General features: G+C 41.0%; 1 protein-coding gene across 1 annotated transcript; it reads left to right on the top strand.

Moving 5' to 3' along the window:
- Window positions 1-2,355: 2,355 nt before the first annotated feature.
- Window positions 2,356-21,512, top strand: col28a1b (collagen, type XXVIII, alpha 1b; the record flags this gene model as incomplete). Its single annotated transcript, XM_080741827.1, has 29 exons — window positions 2,356-2,482; window positions 2,985-3,550; window positions 5,396-5,416; window positions 5,519-5,578; window positions 5,683-5,736; window positions 9,498-9,566; window positions 9,672-9,740; window positions 10,533-10,601; window positions 12,274-12,342; window positions 12,577-12,645; window positions 13,061-13,129; window positions 13,763-13,831; window positions 13,937-14,008; window positions 14,101-14,169; window positions 14,295-14,366; window positions 14,760-14,828; window positions 14,928-14,996; window positions 15,079-15,147; window positions 15,245-15,313; window positions 15,928-15,996; window positions 16,188-16,256; window positions 16,410-16,478; window positions 16,785-16,865; window positions 16,965-17,000; window positions 17,102-17,138; window positions 17,884-18,438; window positions 19,521-19,705; window positions 20,367-20,673; window positions 21,340-21,512. The coding sequence occupies 29 exons, from the start codon at window positions 2,356-2,358 to the stop codon at window positions 21,510-21,512; spliced, it is 3,381 nt and encodes a 1,126-aa protein (XP_080597953.1).
- Window positions 21,513-22,193: the final 681 nt, after the last annotated feature.

Below are 22,193 nucleotides of genomic sequence, written 5' to 3'. Positions count from 1 at the left end.
CCACACACTCGCGCCATATGTCAAATCGACCGGCTTACTCGGGAATCGTGGGCTAGTAACTTGCTAAGAGAAAGGTTCAATAGTTTAATTGATATTAATTTATTAGTGAATTAATTTTCCCCATTGACTTATAATGGGAATCGCAAAAACTCACATTCAATTATTTGTCTCTCGCAAACCATAGGGGCTAGAGTTTCAAGACTTGGAGAGGAGGTTCATAATGATTTCAAGGATTAAATAAAAAATAATTGTGTCATTTGGCCGCATGGTGGCGCCATAACACCCCACTTTACGTTTTGGCCTGTAACTCTTGAACCGTAGGTCGGAAAATTAAAAATATTTTTTCCCTGGATTCCTTGGGTCATGACGCATCTCCCCATATAGGCCACGCCCATTTGCGCCATGATAGATTTCCCCCCATCTTGAATTTTCTCCAAAACACACTTTTTGCTCCTTTTCCTACATATTTTCTTCAAATGTCACAAAAATCGGTACACATGATCCACACACACACACACACACACACACACACACACACACACACACACACACACACACACACACACAGCTCCACTTCACACGGGTGTGATTTTTTTTATTTTTTTTACTTTACTTGAGTATTTCAAATTTCCAGTACTTCTACTCTACTACACCTCAGAGGCAATTATTGTACTTTTACCTTTTACCTACAAATATTTGACAACTTTAGTTACTAGTTAGACCTACTTTGTAGATTTTGATTATAATTACAAACATACATTAACCACTTGACTTTAGCCATTTGGAAATAGCCGATTTACAAGTTCAGAATGATTCAAGCTATTTGTAGGCTATTTGAAATCTTTCTTGATGTCAATATTTTGTAGGCTACTTTACTCAAGTACATTTTGAATACCAGATTGTTACTTGCAAAAGAGTATTTATACATTGCAGTAGGCCTATTGATACTTTTACAAACGTAGTAGGATAGGCTATAATAGGCATACTTTGTTTCACCACTGAACTTGAAAGTTATTTCAAGGCACAGTTCCCCGGCCGCTACGAGGCGCTGCAACCACGAGAATATTGCGTGAACAGAAAAGCAATGTCGATCATAATTCCGAGTTGAATAAAAAGCTGTGAATAAAACACAGACAATTTGGTCGAAGAACCAAAATATATAGCCTACTAGTTTGATATTTGAATTTAAAAAACGATGCCATCTGTTCGCATATCAAAAAGTGCGGCATAAATTGTAGAAATAAGACAACATAAAAAATAATCTTGTAATTCAAAGAATATCACTTTCCCGTTGATGTTTATGCCTGGACATGGGAAACATTGTTGGCGAAAATGACTGAAGAGCTCTCACATGGTTTTCACATTAGTGGGCGAGGAGTCGTGGAAAAAGAAAACAATCTCGTTTGGGAATTTCCTAGTCCAAACAATCTCCATGCGCAACAGAACAGCAATTCAGAGTTGAACTGCATTAATCTACGCACGCAATCAGAATAAACCAAATAACTATTAATTTGATAAAATAGCTATGAACAGGCCAAAAAGTGTATGAGAATACTTCATCTTGTTGATCACAGCAGCACGACAGTAACATAACGGTCAATGGAGGCAACCACAGGATAGACAATGCAGAAATACAAGAGCGCGCCCCAGCACGGCAACTCATTTCAGTGGATGGACTGTTAGCCCGTCGATCAGGACCTGACTCAGCAACGAAATGACGCCCAGAGATTCTCAACTTTATTCAACCAAAAGCATGCATGGCTGGATCTAAATGAGATTTCAGGTAACAAATTATGTTTCTATTAGCCTTCCGTTTTGACATTTTTATATGTTCATATTTTCTCTAGGCTATCTCGTTTTCTTCTATTACAGTTTGAGTGGCAAAAGTTGTAGGTTATATGTGCTTTATCTTGTAGATCAGAAAACTAGGCCTACTCACTGATAATTAGCCTACCAACAGGCCTATTGGTAGACTTTCAATATTTCCTACTGCATTTGCATGAGTGATGGTTGACAATTAGCAGAGCTGTTCTGTAAAAGAAACTTTGCATTGCAATTTGTTATACAGCAGGCATACAGTAGGTTATTTTTCTTTTTTTTTCTTTCTTTTTTTCATTGTGATTTACAACGCACAATGACAACTCAGTGGTTGTGTTAATAAAGAACAACAATGCTGATGGTTCCTTGAGTGATGCTATTTGGAGGGGAGGGGAGGGGAAACTGGCAAAATACAACAAAATAATTTCATGAACATGCCAGAAAATATCTGGATATTAGCATATTATTTTATCCAGATGCAATGATTTTCAGTTCTTTTACTCATAATTTTAACTTACTTTCTCTACTAAGGTGGAAATGTTGATAAAGGGAAACATGGGGAAAGGCGTGGCACTGTGCCTTTTATTATTGGCTCTACATGGAGTCAGAGGCCAGAGAAGAAGAAAGTTGCAAAGGAACAGCTACAGCCAAGATGAAGCAAATGGTAATTCCTCAAATGAGGTATCCAGGTGGTGAGGGTTGTCGTGGGTGTAAGACTGTGCATGGGACAAATAGGATTTACTTAGCTAATCTTTCTGACCAAAGCAAATGTTTAGATTTTTACAATAACACACTGGCAAGTACAGGTGCAGGTGTTACGAGACCAACTCGGTCTTGTAAAAGTGGTACAGAGATAATTTCATATAAGGACAAGAGGATCTGTCACAGTCATACATTGCAAATAGAGCCTAAGACATATCATTGACATAGAAATACAGTTACAACTCTTAAAGACATTCATTGTTATGTTGCAGGCATGTGTTACTCATGTAAAGATGTGTGTATTTAACAATTAATTTAATTAAATGGTGAAGAACAGCGATTGATTTCTATCAGTGATTGCAACCTTTCACGTAACACTAGTTGTTGTTGTTCTGGTGGTGGTTGTTGTTGTTGTCGTCCAATATTGGTCTTATGTTTTGCTAATTGTTTCCCTCGTCACACAGGTCACACATGTTCACTGCAGGTGTCTTTCATCCTGGACAGCTCAGAAAGTGCAAAAACATTCCTTTTTGAGAAGCAGAAGGCCTTTGTGCTGCATTTCAGCACACGCCTCTCAATGCTCCAGATTGCTGGCTGGACCCTGAAGGTACGCCTGGCTGCCCTCCAGTACAGCAGCTCTGTGTCCATAGAACACAGGTTCTCAGAATGGAAGGACCTGGACTTCTTCCACAGCAAAGTCAACTCCATGGCCTACATCGGCCATGGCACCTACTCCACCTATGCCATCACCAATGCCACTCATCTGGTGGTCCAAGAGACCCCAGAAGACAGCGTGAGGATAGCGGTGCTGATGACGGATGGAGTCGACCATCCACGCAACCCTGATGTCATCGCAGCAGCAGCTGAGGCCAAAGATCATAGCATCAGGCTGTTCGTTGTAGGATTATCAGACATCGCCAAACAGAGTCAAAACAGCGCCAAGCTCCGGGCTATAGCAAGCACACCTGGCCAGCAGTTTGTTCACAGTCTAACTGACCCTCAGTTGGAGGAGAGGCTGCTCAATGAGATTGTGAGTATGGACGTTGAGCACCTGTGTTGTCCACAACTTCTGTAGAGGCTGCATCTTATAGTGAACTTAGTGAATTAAAGTGAATTCTACCTTTGCTTGTTGTCGCAATTTGCTTTGCACGATAATGTCACCTCAACTCATACTGTGACGCTGCGAGGCGTTGTGAGCTTGTAGATCGGCTATTTTAGGCAAAGAGCCTTGGTGTAGAGGGGAAAAAGAGCAGACTAAGTACAGAGTGAAAGGTTAAGTTTTATAAGTATTGATGGTTCAAGTGGTGAAATATCTGAAAACACAAATTGACATGAATCCAAAATACACTGATGATTGTGCTGTCAAACCATGAAACTATATGGAATCTATGATAAGACTGTGGGGGTCCCTGCTTCATCTCTCTCTCAACTAAGGGGTCCCTGGCCTGAAAACGTTGAAGACCCCTGTTGTAACTGAATTATCCTGAGGGGGGCACGGTGGCGCAGTGGTTTGCGCGTCGCCTTACAGCTAGAAGGTCCTGGGTTCGATTCCCGCCGGGGGACGCTGTGGGTGCTGGGGGCGTGTTTCTCCCTCCGTGTCATCAGCGCCCGCACCCTAGGTGGGGTTGGCGATAGGGCCTTTCTGTGTGGAGTTTGCATGTTCTCCCCGTGTCTCCTAGGGTTGATACCCTCACAAAAACATGCAGTAATCCTGGTCTCAATAATGCCTCCCCTGGCCAGCCGGGGCGCCTGATGGAGGGGAAAGGAACTGGTTGGAATAACGTGTTCCTTCCACGCGTTACGTCCATCCCGGGGAAATCCCCCCTGTCTGGTGAAAAGAAACAACTTGGACTACTCATGCATTGAAGGAAGCATGAGGTCAGTCCGTTGTCTCCCCAGGCGCGGCAGAGGGAGAGCAGAGCCCAGGATTACATAGACAATTGGCACTGGGTGAAAATGGGTTGCAAAATCGTGGGATAAAAATTATAGAAAAAAAAAAAGAATTATCCTCTAGATCAGGAGTTTCCAAAGTGGGCATGGTGATCTTTTAAGATCACCACTATGAATCTATTTCTTTTAATTTATTAATTAATTTATTTTAAACCAAAACATCTTTTCATATCTGATTAGGACAGAAATGGGTTCCAAAGGACTGGTGAAAGACAATCAGTGCAAACAGCACTGGCAGCACTGGAGAGACTATCACACTGGTATCACTATTATGTCTCTTTTGCATCTTTAGTTTATCTTGTCCTGTTTCAGCCAACCCCGTCCTCATAGAGAGTTCAAATCTCAATGACAGAATTGTCTGCCACATGGGGATTTCCCACCCTATTATGCATTTTCCATAATGTCGAACATCTATAATAGGTCAGGACCTGTCTAGAAGCGCACAATAGCATGGCTTGTTCTGCTTTCCAAGAATGCGTGATATTATACTTTCAAGTTCATGGTCCATGAAAAAGACTGCATGAATCACATTGAAGTAAAGGAAACATAATATCTAATCAAAGCCATTGTTCTAGCATAGAGGGTATTCGCATGCATAAAGTGAATGGCAAATCGAGTGGCAAAGTGAGTGGCAAAGTGAGTTTAACATTGTTTGATGTCGTTTAATGCAATCAGGTAGGACTCTTCTGTTTGGATGTATGGGCTGTCAAGGCCAGAAAGTATTTTTTTGCCACTCGGTAGGCGTTACCGCATAACTTCCGGGTATGATGATGATGTCACGCGCATACCCTCTATTGTGTATACCCTCTATTATGTTTTCTGTTTGCTGTCTTATAACATGGGTTTAGCCCTCTGTGAAATCAGATAAATGTTGACCCAAATATACTGTGCCTCTAACATTGTAATAATATTATTTTGCATCCAGGGTGCTGTTACGGCTGAAGAGGTAAGTACATGAGTTGAAAATAACATCCCAAATGTCAAAGAAATCGACATTCACTTTTAGTCTTATAAGGAGAATGACAATGTATTGTTTTACTCTTCTCAGTGTCCACAGGCCCAGGTTTGTTTGTGTGAAAAAGGAGCGAGAGGGCCTACAGGAACTCCAGTAAGTACACAAACTTTCAGGGGGGACATGGGGAACAGAAATGCAAGAGGATCAGAAAGATGATAATATGCCAAGTTCTTAAACGATACCATTACACCCCCCAGGGTAAAAAAGGGGAGGCAGGCTACAGAGGACCACCCGGTATAAAAGGATCAAAGGTACGTCTTAGTTTCATTCATTTCACATTACTATAAGGAGGCTTGTGAACCAAGAACATCATTCTGACTTACATTTTGGGCTCACAGGAGTAGTGTCAGACCCAGTGTAATAACTGTGTCGGATCCACGGAGTAAAGGGATAGTTAGTAAACCCAGTGTGAAGTGAGTTAATTTCATCATGTCCCGCAAAGCTTAGCCAATGCCAGGCTTTGCGGGACTGACATACGGACATACCGGTAAATACAAATCCAGATGTAGGAAAAATAAAATAAAAGTGCATTAGATTGCACACTGTAGGTACAGTATATTCTTATTTTGTTTAAAGCACTTTGAATTTCCATGTTGTTGAAATGCGTTATATAAAAAAAACCATGCCTATTTGTTTAATTCAAATAAGCATGCAAGCTGAACAAAATAAACCCAGTGTTTCAGCTTGTGGCATTACATAAGGTTTCAGTTCAGCCATGTGTCTGTGTCAGTTCAGCCATGATACAACATAATCCAAATGAACGACAGGTCTCTGTGAAGGGCAGGGGCAGAACCCATCTCTCAACATGGGCATCACGCTCGTAAAAAGTAACAATAATCAAACTGTACAAAAATACAGGATGGTCAACCGAGAAGAAAATGGCTTAAATGTAAAGCAGGTCTTCTTGTAATTAATTGATTTTTTGACCATTTTATTTACAGGGAGATTATGGATTGAGTGGTCGTCCTGGAAGTGAAGGTCCACAGGTAAGATATGTTCCACTTTTAAGTTTAATGCATAACTAGGGTGATGTTCCACAACTAGTGAATTAAATATCAACTGTTCAGCAATGTCACATCTTTCACAGGGCCATTCGGGTTTCAAGGGTAACAAGGTAGGTTCACTTATTGCTAGAAACTAGCCTACCGTATGTTAACTACGGTCTTTCCTTCATATGCCTTCATTTGTTTATGGCATAACCAATAGATTCCAAGCTTGTCTGATGCTCTTTCAGGGAGAAAGAGGTGACTGTGGCACTCCTGGAGAAAAGGGAGATATTGTAAGTTCAATGCTATTGACATGATCTAATTTTAAGGCAATCTTACAATCTTTGTCCTATTAATAGAATACCTTGTCATTTGCAGGGCCCCGCGGGACCTTCTGGTCTACGAGGACATAAAGGAGAGCAGGTAGAGGAGCGATGTATATTATCATATCTAAATGCATCAGTTCAAAAGATAGTTTTCATAATTTGAGCAATGTGATTCTCCACATAAGAAATGGCAAACCCATATTGGCTTGAAGATACAGGACAGTCACCCTCATATGGAAAATGGAAGCAGAATTTGACATTTTCTCACCTCTGCACTTATGGAATGTGAATATTGGATTATGGCTAATCCTAAAATAATGTGACTATCAAAAGCAGTGAATCCAGGCTTGCAGGATATTATTCTTCGACAGGAGCAGACTTTGTGTGGTGGGATTAGTACAGGGACATAGCACAGGGCAGTCCAGGGCCACTCTTCCTTCTCTTCAGCACTGGCACAGTGTCAATATAGCGTTGTTATTACGCGAACAGTCAGGGACCAGAGAATCTAAAGGACATCAAAGCCATGGGTTTTTTAGCTTAATCCCTTTGTGTTTCTCGCTTGGTAGTGGTGATGTTTGTTGTAAGTGTGAAGTAGAAAACATTCTAAAGATTTTGTTGTTGTTTTTCTTGGTGTCAACATTATTTTCAGATATTGTTTGTGGCAAATAAGTTTTGTCACACCTGTTGTCATGATACAAAAATGAAAAATATGTTAACATACTTTGTAACCTGTTCTTGTTGTTGTTCCTGTGCATACAAAAATCCTGAATGTGAATTTAACTCTGAAAGTACACAATTTTACCCCAATTGGATCTATTTTGCAAGTCCAAACTGAGGATTTTATATTTCTTCCAAAGGGTGCCAAAGGAAATCCAGGAGACATAGGTGCTGAGGGCCCACCGGGAACTAAGGTAAGTTGTAAAGCCACATTTATTTATGTCCAGTGTCCTACATAGGGAAAAAAACGTGGTACACAATATATCTATTGTTACATTGTAGATTTGCCAGAAATGCAACATGAAATGACCTTTAAAATGTGCTGCAAAAGACATTAGAATGCTGCTCCCTCCATTACAGATGTCCAACAAGGAAGTCCTTTTACAGAAGGAATGAGTGATTTATTTGATTGGAGAAAAAGTTCAGACACCATTGAGATACCACCAAGAGACGATTTTACAAGAGGAACAAAGTTCCGCTCTTTATCTCTCAAATGCCTTAAGGCTAGCAGAACACATTTTGGCTTAGGCTACTTGGCGTTGTTGAGCTCCAGGAGGTCTTTGGTTTGAGCAACTTCCCATGGATGTCATTTCCAAACAATAGCAGTAAAACTCACTTCCATGTTCGCATCGTTGTCAATAATTAGAGTTTTATCCGTGATTGTATCTTCTCTGTTTAAAAGCTGTTGCTGTTATGAAGGATGTTGTTAAAGTGTCCCCTGAGGTCAAACAGACAGAGTGGAGAAAAAAAAAACGCATTCATATCTTTGAATGAAAAATGAGTCCAATTTTCCAAGCAGACTCCAGCTCACAAATAAAAGCATTAATTCCTGTTCTCATGAGTGACATTTGTGTTGCCTTGACAACACATCATGGGAAAATGTTCGTCGCCATCTGGAATAGTCTCTCAGCCGGTCATTGTTCTTAAAATTGTATTATCTTTTGTGGTGATTCTGTCTGCCTTTTCTTAGCTGTGGCTGTGTGTAGCATTCTGTTTTCATCAATGACATGAATAAGATTGCATTTGGTACTTTGAAGAGGGGAGAGCTTCCTTGACATGTCCATTACCGTAGTGGCTCATTTATACATCCTAATATGACTGTGTTACTTGACTGTAACAACAGATTTTTAGACAGCTATTAGTGTAAAGGATAAACAAGAAATAACTGTCATATACTGTATCAGCTTGCAGCAAGCGAAACCCCTTGAAAAGTACTGTCAACTCTTAACTCTTACTAAACATATATATGAAACGCCCGGGATTTGAACCCGGGTCTCCCGCATGAAAGTCCATTATCCTAACCATTGAATATCCCTATGGACTGAGGGAGATACTAGACATTTGAGGCCATCCGGCTGAGGCAGTGAGTCACTCTGCTACACTCACCCCCCTTTTGACCTCCTCCCAGGGGGAAACCCGATCCAGGTCATGGCACCAATGTAACGCCCGAGATTTAAACACAGGTCTCCCGTGTGAAAGTCCAATATCTTAACCATTGATCCAAAGAATCCCTATGGACAGAGGGAGATATGTTTTGGGGTGTTAACCAGACACAATCATCAATGAATCCTCACGATAGTGTTCTCACGCTGGTCCAGGTTCGTTTAACCGTTCAGTCCAGGTTTAGACTACCATACTACAGTAACATGTCTACCATAGACATTGCATGTTTGGATTCCATATGCTGCGTAGTTGTTTAGATGCCATATTACAAGAGGACATGGGAGGCCATTGGTGAGCCCTCATTGGTTGGCCTTTTACCAAGGCCAACCAATGAGGAAAAAGTAACAAGAAAGTGACGACTAGTTGCAGTGTCTCTTTACTGATCAGCCCGGCTGCAAGATTATAATAAAAACTAAAAGTGATAACGTAACCCAGAAGAAGGTCATTGGTGTGTCACTCAAGTCTCAGACAGCCACTGTATGCTTTTGGAAATGAACTGCGATCACATGCTAAAACCACAATGTTTCAAACACACTGTAGGGAGACAGAGGTGCAACTGGTGCCTCTGGACCACCTGGGGATATTGGTATTGGATTCCCAGGAGCCAAGGTGAACCTTTTATTATCATCCTCACACAATAGGATTACAGTCTAACAGTGAATAGTGGCAATTGTTCTAAAACTGTTGTAAAATGCTGACATACTGTTTTAACAGGGCGAAATGGGAATTCAGGGAAGACCTGGCCCCCTAGGTCCTTCGGTGATTGGAGAACCTGGACTGCCAGTGAGTATGGAGATGAGGTTATTCTCTGTTGGTAGCCTACAGCACTTTTCGGGGTTCTGGTGGTCCGGGGACCACCAGTGGTCCTTGAGGGGTTCCAGGTGGTCCCCGGCTAAATGATGGGAGAGCTGGTAGCCTTATACAATATAGATCTTTAACTCTTGAGAGTGTGAAATCAAATCAAATGGACCATAACGGCTCCATTTGGTTTCATTTTACACTTACAGGGATATTTCACTTTCGAAAAACAAAAAAACATTTGGACATTTTATCGTCTAATCAGGCTTTTATGAACACCCTGGACAGATTTTAATTTGCTTCATTCAGTTTTTAGATATTTGATGTAAATGTTATCTGGTCCTCCCTGTCCAGGGCCCCTCCCCATACACACCCATTGTAACTTCAACTCCATTTTAACCATGATAGATTCATTAGGAGGGGTAAAAAATTATGTGTTTTTAATGAATCTTTAATGAATCTATCATGGTTAAAATGGAGTTTGAGTTAAATTATTGTTAGACATCGGCATTACTTAATTTATCTCTCCTATGGTACCAACATTAATACAGCATGGAATTGTGGCCAAAATCTTAACCCACGACAACAAAATATTCTAAGTCTTGGGTCTGAGAGGCTAAACCTCATGGTGGCCCGTGGCTCAAATGCTGAATAAATAATGGACCGTGATATGAAAAGGGTTGAAAACCACTGGCCTACAGCACCACTATGTCAACATTGGGCACTTTATTCTGTTGTGACTTTGTCATGGGCTAAGTGACAGGGCTGTTTTCACAGGGTCCCCCAGGGTTGGCTGGAGCACAGGGGAACCCAGGGCTACCAGGAGAGGGTCTTCCAGGAACAAAGGTCAGAAGAAACTTTCATAGAAATGCTGAAAAGGTTTTCTACATTTCTTCATCCCTCACTACAAATTACCTTAGACTCATGTGAAGTTAATTCTGTGATAACAACTGTAGTTGATTTTGGCAATAAGTGAATGAATATTCAATATTATATGAATATTCCTCGTTTATATGATGCGCCAATGATGTAAAATCATTTGCCAGATGGAGTGAACGGAGATGACAAAGGTCTTTCTATTAAGGCTGCACAATATTAGTAAAACATGCAATATGTGAGTGTGACAACGTTGAGTGTCACATAGAAAAAGGTGACACACAACTATTAACCGGGTCTTCTGTCAAATGGAGACTCAGTAGGATTGACACTCCTATACTGGAGACTGGAATATTGGCTTAGGAATAAGACAAAAACAAAAAATATCTCCATGAATTTAAGGCTTCAAGGGGTGTGTAATTGATAAGTCATGTTTTGGGGTGAACTACTCCTTTAAGCACTTTGATTGAAAGATGCAAGGCCTAAACACTGTCTACACTACAGTACGGTATATTACTTTTTTTAATTTAATTTAGAGAATCCAATCATTTTTTACCCATTTTTCTCCCCAATTTAGTCGTTATGCCAATTGATTCCTCCCCACACATATTTCTGTGCTATCACTACTGTTGTATCCTACTGACTCACCTGCCAATGAGAGGACATAGAGCCTTCGCCATACTCCTCCCACCCAACACACAGGTGCCATGAACACGGGCCAATTGTGTTCACATAGATGTCTACAGTAGTTGTTGAAGAGTTTGTTGGCCTCCACAACAATCCGTTGTCTGTGGTGATACACGTTTGCTGCTGTTTACGCGAATCCCAAATGGCCAACACCTCAAGTAGTCCAAGAGCTGTATGTTTCCACTGGTGTGTGATGAAATATACGCTCTCTACGCAGCTGGTGTTCAGTTGTTCCTTTAGTAATACTCAACTTGACTCATTTCTACCTCTCTAGCATCCAAAGAATTCCTAAATAACAGACATGTTCTTTTTAGCCATCAAGATCTTATTCCTTGTTCACATTTTGCTCCACGCTCTCATCTCACTCCCTTCAGCCATCGCCACGATGCTTTTTTACCTAAAAAATAAATCTGTATAATCCGGGTCAAATTCAGTTTCAGCTCATCACCTTTAGCCATCACAACACTACTTCCCTCCCCCTGCGCTTCAATTTATTCTTTTTAATAGTGACGATTGAGTGTGATTTGCTATTGTTAATGATGAGATATCTTAATGTTGATATCGCACAGTTCGCACTCAAAGTAACATTTCTATGTGCAGCCCTACTTTCTATCTCAATGGCTCTGGGGAGCATTAATGTATATTAATTATAGTCAGCAAGTTTCTTCCTGATAGATTTTGAGATATTCTGTGTAAAGGGGACATTTTAGCCTATATGTGTTACTGCTGTAAAGAAAGGCCATGAGTTCAATAAAATTGCAGGATTCATCCTTTTATTCCCAGTGGTGACACTACCTGGGGTCACCAGTAGGGGTCGTCCTACATGGAGCATGATGGTGCACAGAAAATGACCCACTGACCAACACAGCCATCCAGAAAAAAATTATAATTGGAACACTACTTCATTTGAATCAGAATTCACAACAAACATATTATTATATTGTTATTTTTTTAGGGTGACAGAGGATATGATGGTCCCAGGGGAATCCGTGGGCTTCCTGGTATTGGAATCAACGGTGACAAGGTAAACCAGTTTGAAAATTATATTTATTCCAGATATTTGGGCAACCTGAACTAAACAGTATTACGTATATGATATAGCGATGTACATTGTTTTATATGGAGGAATATAAATTATTTCTTTTTAGGGGGAAATCACACCCTACTGCACTTTGATACCAACTGATGCTGTGATGCATCGCTTGAATCATTCTGTTGAAATGTAAACTTTAATGTAATGAATTATTCTTATTCTGAGGGAGCTCATGGACCCGCCGGGCTTGCAGGTCCAGTGGGTGCTCCAGGAGCAGGAATCCAAGGTGAAAAGGTAAAAGGTGTTTTATATACTGTGTTAGACCGGTGTTCCCTGAACGTTCTTCATTATTGTGTCATTTATAACTCACACAGTTGGTGGATTAACATCATAATATTCCTTAACCAACTAAATTGACTGTGAACAAACCTGCTCAGATGGGTGGATTTTCTTTGGTTTATTTTAATAATCAATCAATCAATCAATCAATCAATTATTCCTATTTTTCAGTATACCAGCGAAAACACCCTTTCAAAGGTTTTAAAGAAAATAAGTACCATGTAATTGTTTTAACATTCATTAATTTTTAATATTGTTTGTCTACTTGTGCCAAGTAGTCTAATCCAGTGATACCCAACCAGAAATTCCCAATCATGTTGATGTTGAGTTACAGACCTGACATTTTGAATGCCTTGCTCCTTATTGTCAGGGTGATCAGGGACCGGCTGGACCAGCAGGACTCAGAGGAGCACCTGGTATAGGACTGATGGGACCTAAGGTAAGAATGCATTTATGACAAACATAACTAAAGGTTGTGTATGGCAATGGCTGGGTTTCCCAAAGTGATTTTAGCCCTTGAAGCTCACGCATGGTCGTAGAGACCTATAGACCTGAAGCCAACTACACCAACATTCAGATTTTACAAACAAAGTACTTGATAAAGTCTTTCACCTGACTAAATACGGTACGGCATTCTATAATTACCTGTATCGTGTTCTTTAATAAGAAGCCTTTATATCCGATCCTTTTCTGTTTTCCCATGTATTTCCTGGTTTTCCCCATGCGCACCAACCCCATCTATGGACACTGAAATGTGGGCGTGGCCTTGCAAAAATGGGTCCGGAAATACATGGGAAAACAGAAAATGATTGGATAAAAAGGCTTTTTTTTTTTTTTTTTTTGCCCGAACCAATGTAAACCCGGGAACATGACTGTCGTGAGCAGTTTCAGGTCTAGGTCTCTACGACCATGCATGATACGAAGGGCTAAAATCGCTTTGGGAAACCCTGCCAATGTCCCTGGTCCCCAAAGGCCTACAAAAAACATCCAATACATTAGGCACAATACATGACAATATTCTTCCTAAAAGCAAGACAGAATAATAAACATGTCACGTATTGGTTATTCTCAGGGAAGCCAGGGGTTCCCAGGTGAGACTGGACAGCCAGGGGAGAGAGCTATAGGAGAGCCAGGACCCAAAGTAAGTATGGACCACTTCTATATTCCTCAGTAAGGTTTATTATCATTATTATTATCATCATCGTCATCATCATCATCATCATCATCATCATATATTTCTTCCCAGGGAGACCCGGGGTCTGAGGGGCTTCCTGGAATTCCAGGTATCCCAGGAGAAGATGGAACCGCAGGACAGAAGGTGAGTGATGCACAGCCTTTTTTACTCTACTTACTACTGCCTTTTAACTGTTAAAGTGTGTTGCTTCAGTGCTTGTGTTCAAATGATACTAGGGAGACATCGGGTTGCCAGGGCCCAGGGGACCTGATGGCACACCTGGAAAAGGCGTCCCTGGGGAGAAGGTAATAGTGAATCTGTTTTTAACATAAATTGGCCATCATAGTTCTTGGACTGGAGGTTTTTCGACTGTGTTAATTAATACCACTGTTACAAAGAACAAGAACATAAGCTTGTGCCATTCTGCTAGGGAGACAGAGGAGAGAGGGGGCCCAGAGGCCAGCCAGGAGCTGTTGGGCCTGTGGGGCCATTGGGAGCCAAGGTATGAAGCTAAAAGTTACTGAATAATTACACAGGATAACACCTTATTTCCTCACCCTCAAGATTAAGTACTTAAAGCCAAAGGGTTTAAGTAGTTAATCTCAAAGCCTCATAGGACCACAATGGAAGTAAGCTCTTGAGCTTCTTTGTGTTTTATAATTTTGTCAGATACAGTATATACAAATGCGTATGATCATGCATTTGTGTAATAAAAAACATAAATCAGACATCATTCAGTCAATGCGTCAAATAGTGAAAATAGCAATCTACTAGTTGTGAGCTTGTAGATCTGCTATTTTTGGCAAATGTTTGCCTATTATGTCTGTCATTCTATTTCAAAACTGTTCTCAGATGACGTGTGTTTGATTAGTCTTCTGATTGTCTTCTTCCCTAGGGTGAACCAGGAAATATTGGGCAACCAGGTCCAATTGGACAACCAGGACGGGGCCTACCTGGTACAAATGTAAGCCCATGTATCAAGCATTTGTCTGTAATTCTGAGATATCGCAAAAACAATAGCAGGATAATGTTACATTATTGATGTAGTTCTGAATATTGACAGGGGGACCCAGGCCAAGTGGGGCCTCCTGGAGCTGGTGGTGAACCAGGGATCGGTATCGCTGGGCCTAAGGTCAGTTGACTTCCAGCTTTGACTCCGTTTTACTCTTCTTCTGGTTGTGAAGGTGCTGACATTTTGGTGTGTTGGGCTTTAGGGCGATAGAGGGACACCAGGACCCGTTGGACAACCTGGGCCAAAAGGGGAAGGACACCCTGGCCCTCCAGTGAGTATCCAGATGTTTTACTGCACCTGCTATTGTTGCTTTGAAGTCAAGACTATAACTCATCAGTCATCACCTGGTTGTGTATGTGTTTTTTTAGGGAATCGTAGGACCACCTGGATTGTTGGGAGAGGTTGGTCCAGAAGGCGTAGGTTTACCTGGACCCAAGGTACAATAAATGTTATGCAGTAGAGTTAAGATATGTTATTCCTAATGCAGTTTGATGCAGTGCATGCCCTGAATTATACGATGTGTCATCAGCTGGCCTTGAGTGATGTTTTGATGTGTCCTCATTGCCGTCATCCAGGGCTGTCACGATATGACATTTTACATGACGATTAATTGGCGATTCAAATAATTGGCGATTAACGATTTAATTGTGTATTTGTCGTTGATAATTACATTTGTTTGGCTTTTAGGCTTTGAAGTTGCACATGGTAGATATGACACATAACCTAAATATACAAAGAAATTACTGACATATTCGACAACTTTATACTTACTAAAAGAACATTGATAGAGGAAATAGCCGATCTACAAGCTCACAACGCATCGCGATGCGACGCGTTGTGAGCTTGTAGATCTGCTATTTCCTCTATTTTTTACTTTAAAAAGATATATATGAACATTTTTCAACATGGAAACGATTATGACGATTATGAGAAATAATCACGATTATGTCAAATAATCACGATTAGACGATTATGTAATAATTGTGACAGCCCTACCGTCATCAATGCCTTCTTTCTTTCTTTTTGTTTTTGCTAATGGCTCTTGGTTCAGGGAGACAGGGGTTTACCTGGAGTCCCAGGCCCACCTGGCTCATCAGGAATTGGGCAGATTGGCCCCAAGGTAAGCCTTCACCAGTAAACCTCTGATAATGCAGCAATGCAAGCTCATTGCAATGTTTTTCCTTTCAATATGAAAAGCTGACAAGATACCAAACCAACAACAACAACAACAGATTTACTCATCACAAACACTATTCAATGAGAAATGATTCCCCGGTGCATGTTTTCTTTGGTGTTTTCTTTTTTACAAAGGGTTCAACAGGTCCTATAGGTTCAACTGGACCACAGGGATTACCAGGAGAGGGAATTCAAGGACAGAAGGTATTACTGAATGTCTGTAGAAATTTTAAGTTGATACATGGGTCAGTCTCAGCTACTGTAGATTATGTTACAATACAAAGTGTGTGCCATGATGCTTGACATATTTTCTTTCTAACCTCCTTGCACATACATGCTCTGTCTTCGATGTTTCAGGGTGATCCAGGATTTCCGGGGATCCCTGGCCCCAGAGGACCTCCAGGACAAGGTCTTCAGGGGGACACGGTAATCGTTCCAATTGGATTTGCACTCATGTATACAATACTGTACACTCTTTGTGACCAACCTTCCAGTTTCTCACTGATGCTGGTTTTGTGTCCAGGATTTAGACACATTCCACTCTGGTTCTTCTTGTATTTTGTGTTTGTAAAAATACAAAAACGGTTCAATGCCAGCTCTCTACACATCATCAGTCCGTTAGAACTACTGACCTACTGTAATGTACACAATCAGGTTTCCTGCTTTACAAAGGCCATGTAACATGAGAAATTCCGAAAAATAATAAGGTTTTGGTCTATATTGTTCTTGCAGGGGGAGCGGGGATTCAGAGGTGAAAAAGGCAAGAAGGGGGACAACGGAGATGATGGACACCAAGGGCCTGCTGGACCTTGGGTACTGTAACCAGTTATCTTATTAGTGACCTCATCACCATTTCACTGACCTCTGTCTATGAACATCAATTATAAAACGTATGCCAATATTTAATCACAGGGTAAAAATGGAGAGAAAGGAGAGCCGGGGCTTACAGTAAGTAGGCCTACATCGTTTCATTCATCAACATAAACCATATAAGTCATTGAACAACATCTTGACTTTTTTAAGAACATTGTGTTTACTCTCTTTTACAGAGAGAAGAAATCGTCAAAATAGTGAGATCAATATGTAGTAAGTGATTGATCAGATACTTTTCAGGATTTTCTGGGAATCACAGATGCTTAACTATATTGTTAATTGGTTATATCATAATTACCAAGCAGTGTTCACACAGCGGCCATTTGCTCTTACGCCATGCTTGTGCGGTGTGGTTTGACGTGTGAGATATCCTTTTAGCCTGAATGTCTGTCTGACTGCATGCATGGTCAAGGGATTGTTTTATTAATTTAACATATCTCTGCTGTCGGGCCGAAACCTCCTAACTCCAAAATGTTCATTTTCGGGAAAATGAGCTCAAGTGGAGTTAGGAGGTTTTGACTCAAGGGCTTTTTACTACTTCTCATTGGTTCAATATTATTTTAACCAACACACAGACGTAAAAGGTGTTCAATAGCACATATTTATGAAAAAAAGAGAGGGCCAATCGGGTGGAGTTAGCTGGTTTGGCAGAAAGTGTGGACTGTGGAGTTAAGAGGTTTTGTCCCAAGCACTTTTTACTACTTTCCATTGGTTCAATATTATTTTAACCAACACTCAGATGTAACTAAAAGGTGTTCAATATAGCCATGATTTATGTCAAAAAATCTAAAACCTCAAAAATTGACTTAAAAGGTTTTGGCCAGACAGTGACGAATATTTATAGAAGGATTTACAATGTATAACACCAATGATAAAGCAAAGTCATAAATGCAGGGCACATTAACCTGAGATCCAGTAAAACATCTATTCTCAATCATCTATGTTTCACTGTTCACAGACTGTGGAGTCAAGTGCCGGCAGAGCCCCTTGGAGTTGGTCTTTGTGATTGACAGCTCCGAGAGTGTGGGCCCTGACAACTACAACGTGGTCAAAGACTTTGTGAATGCCCTCATCGACCGCGCCTCGGTCAGCCGGGACACCACGCGGGTGGGCGTGGTCCTTTACAGCCATAAAAACATGGTGGTGGTCAGCCTCAGGCACGAGTTCACCCGTGACCAGATCAAGGCAGCAGTGCGCTCCATGACCTACTTGGGCGAGGGCACCTTCACGGGCAGTGCCATCAAACAGGCCAACCAGCTGTTCAGGGCAGCCAGGCCGAATGTGAGGAAGGTGGCCATTGTCATTACGGATGGTCAGGCGGATAAGAGGGACTCTGTGAGTCTGGAGGAGGCCGTTAAGGAGACGCATGGAAGCAACATTGAGACGTTCGTGATCGGGGTCGTGAACCAAAGCGATCCGATGTACCCAGAGTTCAAGACGGAGCTGCAACTCATGGCCTCCGACCCTGATGAAGAACACGTCTACCTGATCGAAGACTTCAGAACACTTTCAAGTGAGCCACAAGTGACCATGTAGTGCAGTGGTTTTCAACCCTTGCATATCAAGGTCCATTATTTATTCTGCATCTGAGCAACGGACCACCATTTTATGATATTTGGCCTCTCAGACCCAAGACTTTGGATATTTTGTTGTTGTTGGATCAGATTTTTTCCACATTTCCATGCTGTATTTATTTATTGGAAAGACAACAGGCAAATGTTGATCAAAATAACATTTCTTCTACATTCTCTAATTGTGTAGACTTCAATCAAGTAATGAAGATATTTAACAATAATTAACTCTTGAGAGCGTAAATACACTAATTTTACACTCTCAAGAGTTAAAGATTAAAGGGTCAATTTGGTTACAAACTCTCCATCATTTAGCTGGGGACCACCTGGGTCCCTCTCAAGGAACACTGGTGGTCCCCGGACCACTGGTTGAAAACAACTGATGTAGTGCAGTTGTCCTCAACCTTTTCAGGCAGCGACCCCCAAAATAATCATATTTTAACTGGGGACCCCCCACCCTGCACAAGAACTTGGAATTGTAGGAGTTGGCATTACATTTAGTTTGACGCGATCCATTCCATCAAAGGAGCTTTATTGGCATGAGAAAACATACCTTTAAATTTCCAAAGCAAGTGTCAAAACTGTTGAAAAAGGGAAACATATACATAATTTATATACCTTACAGTTGGAGGGGGTAGAGCATTGTATAAACAGAGCTATGTAACAGCATATCTACATGCTCACAACGCCTCGCGTTGCGAGGCGTTGTGAGCATGTAGATCGGCTATTTTCACAATTTCTGCCTCTAATATTTAACAATTTGATCAATGACCAGAGGTACTAAAAAGGTCTTTAAAGTCCTTAAATTGTCATTTTAGAAATGTGCAGTATACACTTATACTGTATGTTGGTCTGTTTACTGTTGAGTGAGAAAACAATGTTCTCATTCTCATTTAGCTAAACATCTGGGGACCCCCCAAAATAATTTGGGGACCGACCCACAGGTTGAGAACCCCTGATGTAGTGGACTGTGCACTGTATGGCAAAGTGGATGACACTTTCTTTTACCTTGTGGTTTTTCCAGCCTTGGAGAGCAAGCTGCTGAGTCATATTTGTGAGCGTGAAGATAAGGCCTTGTTCAGCTCTATTCCCAGCTCCAGGCTGTCCCCAGGAACTCATGAGATTGCTGGGAGCATCGAAGAACCTCCATACAGAACTGACACAGACACCCCTACCTTTACAGGGGACGTTAGGAGAGTGCACATGTTGGTGAGTGAAATCAACACAGATATTACATACTGTAGGTCAGTGGTTCTCAACCTTTTCAGGCCGCTACCCCCAAAATAATCATATTTTAACTGAGGACCCCCCCCCCACACACACACACACACACCCTGACAAGCACTAAGAGTTGAAGCATTACATTTTAACACGGTTCTATTCAATTTCTGCCTTTAATATTTGACAATTTGGCCAATGTTTAATTTGTCATTTTATAGGTAGGCCTATTAAAAAGTCCTTAAATTGTCACTTTAGAAATGTGCATAAACCCTCTATACACTTAAACTTTATGTTGGTTTGTTTACTGTTGAGAGAGAAAACAATCTTGCACATTAAGCTAATCATCTGGGGACCCAACAAAATCATTTGGCGACCCCCCCTGGGGGTCCCGACCCACAGGTTGAGAACCACTGCTGTAGGTAATAACATGATAATAAATATAAAGATCACTCAGCACTTTGCATACCTTGCCAATACTAAGAGTGGCATGGTTTCCAATATTGGGTCAATTCAGATAAAATTCACTCTTGGGTATGTTTACAATACAGTTTGTTTACTAGGTTTAAACAAAAGGTAAACAAAATAACCATGAAAACACTAAACAATGAAAAGATTATAGTTTATATTTTTTGTTTCTCTGTTTCTACAGCCTGGCCCTCCAGCGGCTCGCCCCGGCAGAGAACCAGTCATTCCACACGGAACCACGACAGATGAGAGGAGCATGACAGAAACACTACGAATTCCGTCGTTTGACAGAAACCCATTCAAACCAATGGCAGAGGGCGTGCTGCCTTCCGAGGTGAAGAATCCCACAGTCAGCATGGTGGTGCCAGTGCAGGGCGGTGCCACCGGGCCACAAGGCCCTACTGTGAAACCCCCCGTCTCAGGCCCAGAGAAGACGCAGCAGCCGTTGCCACCAACTGCTCCACCACAATCCCCAGACACCTTCACACAAGGTACATTCCAAGCAACTACCGTATGGGGACCACCTGAAACCGTCTCAAGGAACACTGGTGGTCCCCGGACCACTGGTTGAAAACCACTGATGTAGTGCAGTGGTCCTCAACCTTTTCAGGCCGCGACCCCCAAAATAATCATATTTTAACTGGGGACCCCCCACCCTGCACAAGAACTTGGAATTGTAGGAGTTGGCATTACATTTAGTTTGACTCGATCCATTCCATTGTGAAAATAGCCGATCTACATGCTCACAACGCCTCGCAACGCGAGGCGTTGTGAGCATGTAGATCTGCTATTTTCACAATTTCTGCCTCGAATACTTTCACTTTTCATTGGATTACTTGTAAAACCCCCCATAAACATAAACAAATGAAAAAATTACCATTCCACACGGAGGCTTGCTTTTATGATGTAGTGTTTCAACCCAAAGAAGTAGCAAAGACAATAGCAAATATAGTGTCAAAGTAATTGATGTTTGCCACTTCAAACCAAAATTATAATCATTCCAGCCTTGGGAGTTGTTGACATATGAAATAATAAAAATGCATAGGGTGTACACTAAAGTTACAATGAACACTGAAAAATGTATCGTTATCATTGTCTAAAGGATTCTATGCCATAGATGTAGGATCTAACTTTTCATATCTTTCTGTGGTTTCCAGAAGAGCGCTGCAGTCTATCTCTTGAATCAGGACCATGTCGGGACTATGTTGCTAAGTGGTATTATGACGCTACAGCAAACGCCTGTGCTCAGTTCTGGTATGGAGGATGTCAAGGAAATGATAACCAGTTTGAGACTGAAAGGAGCTGCAAACAAGCCTGTGTCAAGGTCTAACAAACTCAGACACAATTACATTCCTGGTTACTTCTTAAGGCTGTATCTTTTGTTGTTGTTGAACAGCCTTTTCAATAAGTGTCAAAAATGCCTTTAGTACTCATGACATATTCATCAGAACAAATGGAGGTTTCATATGCAAATGTACTATAATCTAAAGTTTAGAGGTTTGGCTTTTCACCATTAACGTTTCAGTGTGGAGAACAATTAATTGAGAACCTTGCTAAAGACATTATTCATATTCATATTATTATTATTAATAATAATAATAAAGTAACTTGATATATAAAGGGATCCAGTTCACCAAAATGTCATGTCAAAATTCACAGACTGCTAAAAATTATGGCTTAACTCATGTATCCATTGATGTGGTGAACTAAGCTAAATAAATGAGTTACAAGAGAGGTGATAGAAATGAATAGAGATCTAGTGTCAACCTGTAATGTTACTTACTCACTATTGAGGAGTTATGTTGAAAAGAAAGTCTAAACACTAACCTTTCTATTCAGAAAAGTAACCATTTTGTATGACTGTCATAATGCAAGTTAGTATGTATGTTTTTAATACTGAATGTCATTAAAAAATTAAATAGACCATAGCAAAACATTTGGTGATTTCCACACAAGCTAAGTCTGACATAATCCTGTATTTTTCTACAAAACACACCTATAACAAAAACAA

This window comes from Nannobrachium achirus (assembly GCF_963921795.1).
Source record: "Nannobrachium achirus genome assembly, chromosome: 2".
NCBI classification, from domain to species: domain Eukaryota; kingdom Metazoa; phylum Chordata; class Actinopteri; order Myctophiformes; family Myctophidae; genus Nannobrachium; species Nannobrachium achirus.
This window is presented reverse-complemented; position numbering and strand designations above follow the sequence as displayed.